Source organism: Leptodactylus fuscus, chromosome 7 (assembly GCF_031893055.1).
Source record: "Leptodactylus fuscus isolate aLepFus1 chromosome 7, aLepFus1.hap2, whole genome shotgun sequence".
Classification (NCBI taxonomy): Eukaryota; Metazoa; Chordata; class Amphibia; order Anura; family Leptodactylidae; genus Leptodactylus; species Leptodactylus fuscus.
In genome coordinates this window covers 155532823-155547826 of record NC_134271.1, presented here as the reverse complement: position 1 = coordinate 155547826, position 15004 = coordinate 155532823, and the positions used below count along the sequence as shown (strand labels likewise).

General features: G+C 47.7%; 1 protein-coding gene across 1 annotated transcript in view; it reads right to left on the bottom strand.

Moving 5' to 3' along the window:
- The window catches only part of LOC142214655 (NACHT, LRR and PYD domains-containing protein 12-like), a gene marked incomplete at its 3' end in the record, with an annotated part of 792298 nt that overhangs the window by 547951 nt on the left and 229343 nt on the right, over positions 1–15004 (bottom strand). Inside the window, exon 17 of the mRNA XM_075283595.1 lies at positions 8169–8201. Within this exon, the coding sequence (XP_075139696.1) occupies positions 8169–8201 (33 nt within the window). The remainder of the gene's footprint in view (positions 1–8168; positions 8202–15004) is intronic.

Sequence of the window (15004 nt, the reverse complement as noted above, 5' to 3'; positions counted from 1 at the left end):
GACGATGATGTGACGCAGTTGCCGTCAGGGCATCCAGTTGACCGGCGCATTGTGCGGGAGGAGGAGATGAGACAGGAGTTGGAAGAGGAAGTGGTGGATGATGAGGACACTGACCCGACCTGGACAGGGGGGATGTCAAGCGGGGAAAGTAGTGTGGATGTTGAGGCAGGTGCAGCACCAAAAAGGGTAGCTAGAGGCAGAGGCAGAGGTCAGCAGCTTAGGCGAAGCCAGGCCACACCCGGAATCTCCCAAGATGTTCCAGTTCGTACCCAGCCCCGAAAAACTCCCACCTCGAGGGCACGTTTCTCGAAGGTGTGGAGTTTTTTCAAGGAATGCGCCGAGGACAGATATAGTGTTGTCTGCACAATTTGCCTCTCGAAATTGATTAGGGGCTCTGAGAAGAGCAACCTGTCCACCACTTCAATGCGCCGTCATTTGGAATCCAAGCACTGGAATCAGTGGCAGGCAGCAACGGCAGGACAAAGGCCGCCTGCCGTTCACGCCACTGCCACTGCCTCTGCCACTGCCTCTGCCTCTGCCACTGCCACTGCTGACTGTGCTGGCGATGCACTCCAGAGGACGAGCCAGGACACCACTTCATCTGCCTCCGCCACTTTGTTGACTTCTACCTCATCCTCCCCTGGTCCTGTCTTATCTCCTTCTCCTGCACCATCAAAGGCACCATCAGGCGTTTCTTTACAACAACCCACCATCTCTCAGACATTGGAGCGGCGGCAGAAATACACTGCTAACCACCCACACGCGCAAGCCTTGAACGCCAACATCGCTAAACTGCTGGCCCAGGAGATGTTGGCGTTCCGGCTTGTTGAAACTCCCGCCTTCCTGGACCTGATGGCAACTGCGGCACCTCGCTATGCCGTCCCTAGCCGTCACTACTTCTCCCGGTGTGCCGTCCCCGCCTTGCACCAGCACGTGTCACTCAACATCAGGCGGGCCCTTAGTTCCGCGCTTTGCACAAAGGTCCACTTGACCACCGACGCGTGGACAAGTGCATGCGGACAGGGACGCTACATTTCACTGACGGCACACTGGGTGAATGTAGTTGAGGCTGGGACTGCTTCCCAAACTGGCCCGGTGTACCTCGTCTCCCCGCCTAACATTCCTGGCAGGGACACGAGAAGAACACCCCCCTCCTCCTCCTCCTCTACCGCCTCCTCCTCCGCCACCGCCTCCTCCTCCGCCACCCGCCTCCTCCTCCGCTGTTAGATTGACCCCAGCTACGAGTTGGAAACGTTGCAGCACTGGCGTTGGTAGACGTCAGCAGGCTGTGCTGAAGCTGATCAGCTTGGGGGACAGACAGCACACTGCCTCCGAGGTGAGGGATGCCCTCCTCGATGAGACGGCAATATGGTTTGAGCCGCTGCACCTGGGCCCAGGCATGGTCGTTTGTGATAACGGCCGGAACCTGGTAGCAGCTCTGGAGCTTGCCGGACTCCAACATGTTCCATGCCTGGCCCACGTCTTCAACCTAGTGGTGCAACGTTTCCTAAAGAGCTACCCCAATGTTCCAGAGCTACTGGTGAAAGTGCGGCGCATGTGCGCCCACTTTCGCAAGTCGACAGTAGCCGCTGCTAGCTTAAAATCTCTCCAGCAACGCCTGCATGTGCCACAACACCGGCTTTTGTGCGACGTCCCCACACGCTGGAACTCAACGTTTCAGATGTTGAATAGAGTGGTTGAGCAGCAGAGACCTTTGATGGAATACCAGCTACAAAACCCTAGGGTGCCACAAAGTCAGCTGCCTCAGTTTCTCATCCATGAGTGGCCATGGATGAGAGACCTTTGTGACATCCTACGGGTGTTTGAGGAGTCCACAAGGAGGGTGAGCTCTGAGGATGCGATGGTGAGCCTTACAATCCCGCTCTTGTGTGTTCTGAGAGAATCCCTGATTGACATCAGGGATAACTCAGATCACACAGAGGAGTTAGGGATAGCATCCGATCCGTCACAGCTGGAGAGTAGGTCCACACATCTGTCCGCTTCACTGCGTTTAATGGAGGAGGAGGAGGAGGAGGAGGAGGAGGAGGAAGAAGAGTTGTCCGATGATGTGATGGTGATACAGGAGGCTTCCGGGCAACTTCGAATCGTCCCATTGTTGCAGCGCGGATGGGTAGACATGGAGGATGAGGAGGAAATGGAGATTGAACTTTCCGGTGGGGCCAGAGGAGTCATGCCAACTAACACTGTGGCAGACATGGCTGAGTTCATGTTGGGGTGCTTTACAACCGACAAGCGTATTGTCAAAATCATGGAGGACAACCAGTACTGGATCTTTGCTATCCTTGACCCCCGGTATAAAAACAACATCTCGTCTTTTATTCCGGTAGAGGGGAGGGCCAATCGCATCAATGCTTGCCACAGGCAATTGGTGCAGAATATGATGGAGATGTTTCCAGCATGTGACGTTGGCGGCAGGGAGGGCAGTTCCTCCAGTAGGCAACCAAGTTCTCACCGGTCCACACAAATGAGGGGCACACTGTCTAAGGTCTGGGACACCTTGATGGCACCCCCTCGCCAAAGTGCCGCCACGGAGGGTCCTAGTGTCACCAGGCGTGAGAAGTATAGGCGCATGTTGCGGGAATACCTTTCCGACCACAGCCCTGTCCTCTCCGACCCCTCTGCGCCCTACACGTATTGGGTGTCGAAGTTGGACCTGTGGCTTGAACTTGCCCTATATGCCTTGGAGGTGCTGTCCTGTCCTGCCGCCAGCGTCCTATCTGAGAGGGTGTTCAGTGCAGCCGGTGGCATCATCACTGACAAGCGCACCCGTCTGTCAGCTGAGAGTGCCGACCGGCTCACTTTGATAAAAATGAACCACCACTGGATAGAGCCTTCATTTTTGTGCCCACCTGTGTAAAGCACCCCAACATGAAACTCCATGTCTGTACTCAACCTCTCCAATTCCTCCGCATCCTCATACTCATCCACCATAAGCGTTGCACAATTCTGCTAATACTAGGCTCCCTCCAACATGATTTCCCCCAACTCTGCTGGTTAGAGGCTCCCTCCACCCTGATTTCCACCAACTCTGCTGGTTAGAGGCTCCCTCCACCCTGCTTTCCCACAACTCTGCTGGTTAGAGGCTCCTTCCACCATGAATTTGCCCAAACTGGGCTGTTTAGAGGCTCCCTCCACCATGAATTGGTCCAAACTGGGCTGGTTAGAGGCTCCCTCCACCATTAATTGGTCCAAACTGGGCTGGTTAGAGGCTCCCTCCACCATGAATTTGCCCAAACTGGGCTGTTTAGAGGCTCCCTCCACCATGAATTTGCCCAAACTGGGCTGTTTAGAGGCTCCCTCCACCATGAATTGGTCCAAACTGGGTTTTTTAGAGGCTCCCTCCACCATGAATTGGTCCAAACTGGGCTGGTTAGAGGCTCCCTCCACCATGAATTGGTCCAAACTGGGGTGGTTAGAGGCTCCCTCCACCATTAATTGGTCCAAACTGGGCTGGTTAGAGGCTCCCTCCACCATTAATTGGTCCAAACTGGGCTGGTTAGAGGCTCCCTCCACCATTAATTGGTCCAAACTGGGCTGGTTAGAGGCTCCCTCCACCATGAATTTGCCCAAACTGGGCTGTTTAGAGGCTCCCTCCACCATGAATTTGCCCAAACTGGGCTGGTTAGAGGCTCCCTCCACCATGAATTGGTCCAAACTGGGGTTTTTAGAGGCTCCCTCCACCATGAATTGGTCCAAACTTGGCTGTTTAGAGGCTCCCTCCACCATGAATTGGTCCAAACTGGGGTGGTTAGAGGCTCCCTCCACCATTAATTGGTCCAAACTGGGCTGGTTAGAGGCTCCCTCCACCATTAATTGGTCCAAACTGGGCTGGTTAGAGGCTCCCTCCACCATGAATTGGTCCAAACTGGGTTTTTTAGAGGCTCCCTCCACCATGAATTTGCCCAAACTGGGCTGTTTAGAGGCTCCCTCCACCATGAATTGGTCCAAACTGGGCTGGTTAGAGGCTCCCTCCACCATGAATTTCCCAAAACTTGGCTGTTTAGAGGCTCCCTCCACCATTAATTGGTCCAAACTGGGCTGGTTAGAGGCTCCCTCCACCATGAATTGGTCCAAACTGGGGTTTTTAGAGGCTCCCTCCACCATGAATTGGTCCAAACTTGGCTGTTTAGAGGCTCCCTCCACCATGAATTGGTCCAAACTGGGGTGGTTAGAGGCTCCCTCCACCATTAATTGGTCCAAACTGGGCTGGTTAGAGGCTCCCTCCACCATTAATTGGTCCAAACTGGGCTGGTTAGAGGCTCCCTCCACCATGAATTTGCCCAAACTGGGCTGTTTAGAGGCTCCCTCCACCATGAATTTGCCCAAACTGGGCTGGTTAGAGGCTCCCTCCACCATGAATTGGTCCAAACGGGTTTTTAGAGGCTCCCTTCACCATGAATTGGTCCAAACTTGGCTGTTTAGAGGCTCCCTCCACCATGAATTGGTCCAAACTGGGGTGGTTAGAGGCTCCCTCCACCATTAATTGGTCCAAACTGGGCTGGTTAGAGGCTCCCTCCACCATTAATTGGTCCAAACTGGGCTGGTTAGAGGCTCCCTCCACCATGAATTGGTCCAAACTGGGGTTTTTAGAGGCTCCCTCCACCATGAATTGGTCCAAACTTGGCTGTTTAGAGGCTCCCTCCACCATTAATTGGTCCAAACTGGGCTGGTTAGAGGCTCCCTCCACCATGAATTGGTCCAAACTGGGTTTTTTAGAGGCTCCCTCCACCATGAATTTGCCCAAACTGGGCTGTTTAGAGGCTCCCTCCACCATGAATTGGTCCAAACTGGGTTTTTTAGAGGCTCCCTCCACCATGAATTGGTCCAAACTGGGCTGGTTAGAGGCTCCCTCCACCATGAATTGGTCCAAACTGGGGTGGTTAGAGGCTCCCTCCACCATTAATTGGTCCAAACTGGGCTGGTTAGAGGCTCCCTCCACCATTAATTGGTCCAAACTGGGCTGGTTAGAGGCTCCCTCCACCATTAATTGGTCCAAACTGGGCTGGTTAGAGGCTCCCTCCACCATTAATTGGTCCAAACTGGGCTGGTTAGAGGCTCCCTCCACCATTAATTGGTCCAAACTGGGCTGGTTAGAGGCTCCCTCCACCATGAATTTGCCCAAACTGGGCTGTTTAGAGGCTCCCTCCACCATGAATTTGCCCAAACTGGGCTGGTTAGAGGCTCCCTCCACCATGAATTGGTCCAAACTGGGTTTTTTAGAGGCTCCCTCCACCATGAATTTGCCCAAACTGGGCTGGTTAGAGGCTCCCTTCACCATGAATTGGTCCAAACTGGGGTTTTTAGAGGCTCCCTCCACCATGAATTTGCCCAAACTCTGCTGGTTAGAGGCTCAATCCACCCTGATTTTCAAAACAAATGTTGGTGCCAACCTCAACTTACTACAAGGGCCAAATTCACTGCTGGTGACAAGCTCTCCTCACTGCAAGTGCCAAATACACATGTTTCAAGGTGTTTTCCTACTGTCAGAGAGGTGGTATTGAGTGTGTAAAGTGTGTAGTTGTTAGGCTGTGATGTTGGGGTAATAGAGGGTCTTTGGTGTGTTAGATGCCCCCAGACATGCTTCCCCTGCTGTCCCAGTGTCATTCCAGAGGTGTTGGCATCATTTCCTGGGGTGTCATAGTGGACTTGGTGACCCTCCAGACACGGATTTGGGTTTCCCCCTTAACGAGTATCTGTTCCCCATAGACTATAATGGGGTTCGAAACCCGTTCGAACACACGAACATTGAGCGGCTGTTCGAATCGAATTTCGAACCTCGAACATTTTAGTGTTCGCTCATCTCTAGTCCTTATCCTAACCCCTGTCTGGACTTACCTGCCCCCCTCCCTCACAGGACCACTGCCCTGCAAGACTCCTTTATTGCTAAGGAGATTGGCTTCTACACGGAGGACGTGCAATCTCTTGCCGCAACCTGCGACTAGCTGGACTCTCACAATCACCACCGTTCGGGATCAGGTTGGCTGACCTCACACTCTGTAGCTTACTGTCAAAAATAGCATGTTTTCCTGACTGCTTTTCCTATTATGCGTATTATTTGTATTCTTGGGGCCCTGGCCCCTGCCCGGGTTCTCGGGGTCCTTGCTGAACTAGGCCGGGCCCCGGGACCTCGGGTGGCGGTCGGGTCCTAGACCCTATTACAGGGATGGGAGTGATCTGTTCACCATATATGGCAGAACTGTTAGAAAGACTATGACATTACTCTCTATAACGGCGCTGTTCATCACACAGCTATGATATATGTGATAATGGAGATGATCATACCGTACGGCTCCGCAACACTCACTCATATCTCTCCATCCTATTTCCCACAGTTCTACTTTTCCTCTACACCCCCATGGTAACAGGAACCGGCCGCATCCACCTTCCCTCTTTTTGCCCTTCTCCACTTCATACTTCATATCATCTACCATCCCCCACCCTCCTCTCCCTACATACTCTCCCTTGCCTCCCCCCCCCCCCTCCCCCCCTATGTACAGTACTGAACCCTCTGGTTCTAGCTATAAGTAGTTAACTTACTGCAAGTGACCCGAAGATGTAAAAGACTCCCTACCCGGAGACATTAACACCCCAGATTGTTACAATGGTTTAGTTATATAAGTAGATTGTATAACAGTTGCTTTATTGGTTGGACATGGTTATGTTTTGCTGTGGTTCCTCAATTTTATATGTTATTGCCCTTCCTATGTTATCTCATTTTCCATGCTAATGGTAATATCTTTACTGATACACTTACGCTCCACACATACCTCCTCCTATTCTCCGATCCTGCCTCTTTCATCTCACCTCCTAATATACCATACACCTACACTCATACACTAACACTACCAAACGACATATACACATTCATACCAACATCCACCAGACCACGGCACCAATTTCCATTGCTTATTTTTGCTCCCACCTTTGGGCGATTCAAATTGATTGGTCATACCCCTTTCTCACCGGAAGACCTGAGTGAAGGCCGTCTCGATTAGGCTTACACATCCGAATCCCCACACACGCTAAGTCTGAAACAAGACTATAGCATTTCACAGAGTCGATGCACTATAGGCTCAGTCATTGACTCATACTCCTACTCGATTACACCCCACTTTTAACCCACCTATATTTTGTGACATATAACTGGTGAACTCTTTCCTCCCTACTCACCCAAAAATACTACTACCCCACCCGCTCACCCTCTCCCCCTTCTTCTTTTACAAAGCAGCCGCTTCTGCCTAACCATCCTTGTAGGCCCCCATACTCCCTCATCCCCCCTTTTCCAAAACTAGACAGACACACCCTTAACTACTCCTACTCCTCTTTCTCACTCATTCGCCACTCTATCATTAGATAGAACCCTGATAGCCGTTCTTCTCCCCATCTACACCAACCCTCATCACTTTCTCCCCTACTTACTCTTTACCCTACTACCTTACTCCTCTGGGCCCACTGGGACCACATACCTGAAGTGTCTCTTACCGCGGCCTCCTACAGACGACCGCAGGAATAATGGTGGACCTAACATTCACCACATTCAATGCCCAAGGTCTCAATTCCCCAAACAAGCGCTCACAGATCTACACAATCCTTAAGAAACTACACTCACAAGTGATATTCCTCCAGGAAACACATTTCAAAAAGGACAAACTTCCCAAATCATTCCCTAACACATATCCTCTAGTCTTTCATTCAACCAACCCAGTAAAATCAACCGCTGGAGTGTCCATTTTCTTGCACCATTCGGTCCCGTTTGAGCTTACACATAAATATGAAGATTCGGAAGGACGTCTTCTCATGGTTAAGGGCAAAATAGCTACACACCCATACACCCTAGTTAACATATATGCCCCAAACAAAAATCAAGTCCAATGGATCATAAATGCGTTACAAACGGTGGAGCTTTTTGCTTGTGGTCAGGTAATACTGGCCGGAGATCTTAATCTCACGCTCAATCCCCTATTAGACTCCTCTTCGGGAACCTCCAGCACTAGACAAAAAGCCTTAGGCAAGCTACTGCAAACGTTTAGAGATATGAAATTGACAGACATTTGGAGAACCCTCAACCCCTCAACCAAAGACTATTCATTCTTCTCCAACCCCAGACAGTCCTACCAGAGGCTAGATTACATTTTTGTGTCTGATACTCTGTTACCCTCTGCCAAAAGAGCTTGTATAGACTATATCACAGTATCAGATCATGCACCAGTTTGGACATCTATCTCATTGAACCAGCTACCTAGGAGGGACTGGTGTTGGAGACTTAATGAGACACTTTTAGATAATCCTGACTCATTTTCTCTCCTCAGTTCTAAACTCAAGGAATATTTTACCATTAATTCGAACCCAGATACGTGCCCGACCATAACATGGGAAGCACACAAAGCAGTAATGAGAGGTGAATTGATCTCTCTGGCCTCTAAAATCAAAAAAGATTCACAGGCTGTCCTAGACAAACTACTGGCAGACATTGCCTCTATCGAACGAATCAGGAAAATTAGTAAACGACTCCCGCTCCAAGGTTCACTTCAAGAATTGAGAGAACAGCTCAAAAACTTCCTTAATGCACGGTCAGCCAAATATTACCTACACTACCAACATAAACTTTACGCCCACGGGGACAGGGTGGGGAAACTCATGACCTCCATGCTCCACAAACGTAAAACAAAATGCTTCATCTCTCACATTAAAGATAGACAAGGCAAACGCCTCACATCCACGCCGGATATAGCATCTGCTTTTCTCTCTTTTTACTCTGAACTATATAATTTGAACAAGCTAGACTCGACAGCCGATAAAGACTTGAAGGAGTCACAGACTGTCTCGTTTTTGAATTCAATCACACTTCCCACGCTAACGGATGAGGAGGCCATGGGTCTCTTGGATCCCATCTCCCATCAAGAAATAGTGACCGCACTTCGCTCTTTTCCGACCGGAAAAAGCCCAGTTCCTGACGGGCTTCCATTGCACTATTACAAAACCTTCCAATCAGAGTTAGTGCCCCACCTAGCTCGATCTCTCAACACCCTCCTCTCAGGCACCCTTCTTCCTCGACAAACACAAGAGGCTCATATTACTCTCCTACCAAAAGACGGCAAAGACCCAGCTGACTGCGGCAGCTACAGACCGATTTCCCTCTTAAATCTAGACCTCAAGATATGGGCGAAAGTTTTAGCCCTCAGGATACGACACCTAATTCCGACCCTTCTACATCCAGAACAATCAGGATTTGTTTTGGAAAGAGAGGGAAAGGACAACGCTCACCGACTGCTTCACGCAATCTCTTTTGCCAGGAAAACAGACACGAAACTTGCCCTACTTAGCCTTGACGCTGAAAAGGCGTTTGACCGAGTCAATTGGAGTTTCATGAAATCGGTCCTTCATAAATTCAATTTTCCAACCCAATTCGCCTCGGCGATATTCACTCTCTATGACCAACCCCACGCCCGCCTTAAAGTAAATGATACACTCACTCCACACTTTGACATACATAATGGGACGAGACAGGGGTGTCCTCTCTCTCCCTCCCTCTTTATTCTTACTCTAGAACCCCTCCTACAATATATTAGATCACACCCAGATATAGCTGGCTTAAAAATCGGTCAATTCACTCTAAATTCAGCAGCCTTCGCAGACAATGTCCTTTTTCTGGTAACGAACCCTGAAATAGGACTGCCCAAAATACTTGAAGCATTAACCTTATATGGATATCTCGGGTTATAAAATTAACCTGGAAAAATCTGAAGTTTTAAACATAAACCTTCCTAAACACAGACTGGCCTCACTACAACGATTATTTCCCTTTAAATGGACGTCCAAATCGGTAAAATACTTGGGCATTAAATTGACAGCCGACCCACGCCTATTGTTCGAAGAAAACTTTCTCTCCTTACTGTCGGAGATTAAAGCCAAACTAAACTCCTACACTTCTCTCCCATTTTCTTGGTTTGGCAGACGGAGCTTGCTCCAAGCCTACGCTTTGCCTACGATCTTGTATCGCCTACACATGATCCCAATCCGCCTACCGCCGTCCTTCTTCAGATCAATGAGATCCCTCTTCACGAGCTTTCTCTGGAAATCCAGGCGACCCCGTCTTCCCCTGACACTACTGATGAAGAAGAAATATGCAGGGGGCATAGGGCTCCCAGACATTAAAGAGTACTACAAAGCGGTCCAGCTAAAACGCTGGATAGAGCTGGCCAATCCTAAAGCCAATCCACTGTTTTTTTGATGTCATTAAATACTTTTGGTCCCGAGTCTTTAGCTGAATTATGGCTCCACTCTAAACCAGGCCACAAATCTAAAGATGTGGACCAACTGCTCCTTGGAGCAGCTGAAACTTGGAGCTCCCTCTCAGACACTTTGGCACCAGATATCTCACCCCTTACTCCACTGGGCACAATTCCGTTCTGGGAAAATAGAAACAGACCCACCCAGTCTTCTCTTTGGAATAAACTTTCCTATCACGAAGCGTTTGATATTCTTAATGAGGAAGGGAACCCAGAATTATCTAAACTGGTCGCTCTAGCCCTTACAGAAACCATGGACTTTCTAAGCAAGGCACACCTTCATCTGACGGCTCAAAATTGGTTTTGAACCCACTCAGTCAGGAAGACTTTCACCCCCTTTGAAAGGGCAATTGCCGCTAACAATAAATCCCTCCGTAAAACCTCCCACGTCCTCTCCAAATATGTTAACCCACCTAAGATCTCTAAAACAGCATACCTCTCATCATGGGAAACAGACCTACAACTCACATTATCCGACGAACAAGTCTCCTCAGTTCTCTCGCACGCCCACGGTTTTTCAGCTTGTGTAAGATTACAAGAAAATCATTATAAATTGCTCACCAGATGGTACCACACACCAGAATGGCTATATAGAATGAAATTATCCAATTTAGATAAATGCTGGAGATGCCACAGTCAAGTAGGTTCTCTCATGCATATCTTGTGGCAATGTCCTAACATTCAACGCTTCTGGGAACACATACAATCAACAATTCGCAAATGTACAAACTCCAACCTCTCACTCACACCTGAGATGATCTTTCTCTCTCTTCCCACCCTGGAATATAAACCATCAAACACAAACTTCGTTTCCCATATGATAGCAGCCGCTAATTCTCTAATTCCGAGGAAATGGTTGGATCCATCCCCCCCGACCAAAGAGGAATGGATTGAAAAGATGAATCAAATCATGAGATTTGAAGAACTCTCCAGCTGGAAAGACAGGAGACATGATAAATTTGTGAAACTGTGGTCTCCCTGGCAAAAGTTGACCTTGTGAGCGCTTGTGGAAGGGACTAGCTTACTGATTCCTCCTTCCTTTTATGTGGTCCCAGTGGGCTCAGACCTCACTCCAATCCCTCTCTCCTCACCATAACTTTCTAATCTCCCACTCTCTCTCTCTACTACATTCACCCGAACTCCCAGACTAGATTTGCTTCCCTTCCATGCTAATATTAAATACTCACCGGTCTCTTAAAATACCCCCCTTTTCTCTCTCTCATAACTCCCTATCAAGCCCTGGTTACATATATTATTCCCCCCGATAACAACTCTCCCTTCTTTGCATCTGTGCTCCATTTCCCTTGGCATATGAAACTTCCTTTCTAGCGACGACATTCATCTGTTGTTATCCCGTTGAGCCATGTAAAGTTATTTATGATTTACTCTTTTGTATTACTTGTACATTTCATGTGCAGATTATACCTGAAGTTGATCTATTCCTATGTTGTAACACTCAATTTTCAAATAAAAATTTTTGAAAAAAAAAAAAAAAAAAAAAAGAATAATGTCCTTTGTTTGTGCATTGTTGTTAGTAGAGCCTTCTAGGACAGGGGTCAGCAACCTCCAGCACAAGTGCCACAATTGGCATTTTTCCCCGGTCACCTCCCTTGGGAAATAGCAGTAACCACATGTTTCCAGAAGCATCTGGTGGCAGCACTTCTGTGTTATGGTCTGTGGTCTATGACTTCAGTATGGGGGGCATCATCCTTACAATTATTCGCTGCACTCCGTGGACCTCATCTGTGTTTTATTTAACTTAAAACGCAATGCTGTACAAAAAGGTTACCTACCTACCCCATGTGTTACCTACCCCTGGTCTAGAATGATCCAGGACAGGAATATTCTCCATACAATGCTGCCAAGTCTTCTCCATGTCCTAGAAGATTTCATTCTTGTGTCTCCTTCATGTCCTAGATGATGAGACCCGGAAATTTCACCAGCAGCTTGGTCAGCATAAAGATCATGTCCTGAGGATGACGTATGGATATTTCCAGGATGATCTGCTCTACGTTGTGGAGAACCTGAGGAGTCCTATATCACTACTGAGCGAGCTGAAATCCCGAAATATCCCAGATCTGGAGGTGAGAAGAAATATCAGTATTATATACAAGAGCAAAGTAGAAGGAAAAGTAGGAAGGGCACTCACCCATAGACGAATATCTTCTAAAAGGCATCCTTTATTAGGGAAAATTGGCAATAAAAAACAACCATCAGGGAGGGAAAAGACAGCAAATGTGGCGTAGAAAAATAACCTTTTTCTACGCCACATTTGCTGTCTTTTCCCTCCCTGATGGTTGTTTTTTATTGCCAATTTTCCCTAATAAAGGATGCCTTTTAGAAGATATTCGTCTATGGGTGAGTGCCCTTCCTACTTTTCCTTCTACTTGGTTTTCCAGATTATACTATTTGGATGCTGAGCACCCCCAGACTTTATTATTCATATTGGTCGTCTCCTTGTGTATATATTCATTCATCTTGGATTTGATCCTTATACATGTGTCATTAGCAGTGCCATCCTTATCTCTCCTGTTCATTTTTTGATTATATACAAGAGCCCCATGTGATATCGTGTGTTATAGGAACAGGTTACCGGTGATATCGTGTGTTATAGGAACAGGTTACAGGTGATATCGTGTTATAGGAACAGGTTACCGGTGATATCGTGTGTTATAGGAACAGGTTACTGATGATATCGTGTGTTATAGGAACAGGTTACTGGTGATATCATGTGTTATAGGAACAGGTTACTGGTGATATCGTGTGTTATAGTTACAGGTTACTCCAGAACTCCATCCTATGGTCTGTAATGGCTGAGATTCAATTTTTCCAGTTCTTTTTGCATTTTAGCAAAAGGCACAAACTTTTACAGTGAAACCTCCCCATAAGACCACCCATCTGAGAAGATCCCCCTTCTTATATACCAATCACTTCAGTGATCTACTGTATATTCCTCTTATTATACTGTATGGAAGCTGAAATCTCTAAAAGTAGACCACCTCCTTATCCAACCAAAGTGGGAACCCCTTTAAATAGACCACCTATTTGGTTTAGATAGACCAGACAAAAAATATAAGACCGCACAAGTATAGGCATAGGGAGCTCACCAATGGGAAAAGGATCTGTCCCGTTCAATATAACTCCAAAAATCAGTAGGCACACCAAAGAGTATGTGGTAAAAAAAGTGGAGGAGGATTATTGCCTCATGCGGCAACATTTTGGCTCAAAGAGCCTGTTTCAAGCATCACAATATTAATAGTAAGCGCATATATATATATATATTTATATATATATATATATATATATATATATATATATATATATATACTGTATATATATATAGATTGTAAGCCCTCGCAGGCAGGGCCCTCTACCCCACTGTGCCAGTCGGTCATTGTTAGCATTATATCTACCTGTATATTCTGTGTATTGTATGTAACCCCCAAATGTAAAGCACCATGGAATTAATGGTTCTATATATATAAATAAATAAATAAATAATAATAATAATAATAATAATAATAATAATAATATAGTGTGACTAAATTTATCAACATTCAATTAATTAGCATTAGAGATGAGCGAGTACTGTTCGGATCAGCCGATTGAAATCATCATTGAATCATTGAAATGAATGGACGTAGCCGACACGCTACATAGCCGGCCCCCAGTTTAATGTCCCCCTCTGGTTACCCCCAGTTTAATGTCCCCCTCTGGTTACCCCCAGTTTAATGTCCCCCTCTGGTTACCCCCAGTTTAATCTCCCCCTCTGGTTACCCCCAGTTTAATGTCCCCCTCTGGTTACCCCCAGTTTAATCACCCCCTCTGGTTACCCCCGGTTTAATGTCCCCCTCTGGTTACCCCCGGTTTAATGTCCCCCTCTGGTTACCCCCGGTTTAATGTCCCCCTCTGCTTACCCCCGGTTTAATCTCCCCCTCTGGTTACCCCCAGTTTAATCTCCCCCTCTGGTTACCCCCAGTTTAATGTCCCCCTCTGGTTACCCCAGTTTAATGTCCCCCTCTGGTTACCCCAGTTTAATGTCCCCCTCTGGTTACCCCCAGTTTAATGTCCCCCTCTGGTTACCCCCAGTTTAATGTCCCCCTCTGGTTACCCCCAGTTTAATGTCCCCCTCTGGTTACCCCCAGTTTAATCTCCCCCTCTGGTTACCCCCAGTTTAATATCCCCCTCTGGTTACCCCCAGTTTAATGTCCCCCTCTGGTTACCCCTAGTTTAATGTCTTCCTCCAGTTTCTCCCATTTTTTTTTTTTTTTAACTGTAATGTTTATTGAAATTTTCAAATAAATAGAGAATAGCCAAAACAAAAAAAAAGCAGAACAACCATACAGGAAGGCAATTAAATAGTATGGGCAAGATAACACAAAGTCAATAACAAAACAATGTGGAGTGGGGTGGGGGTGGGGGGAGAAAAAGAGAAGGAAACAAGAGAAAGAGGCCGAAGGACACACTGGGGAAAAAGTGAAGGGGAAGTTACCCACAGTTTAATGTTGTCCTCTAGCTACCCCAGGAGTGAACCTACCCCTTTCGCCACCCGAGGCGAACTACAGAAAGCCGCCCCCCCCCCCGGAACAGGGGGCGGAGCGAAGGGGTGTGGCTGCTCGAAGGGGGCGTGGTGGAGTGAAGGGGGCGGGGCTTAGCGCTGTTCGCAGGCAGAGAGCAGGCACGGAGAAGACCTG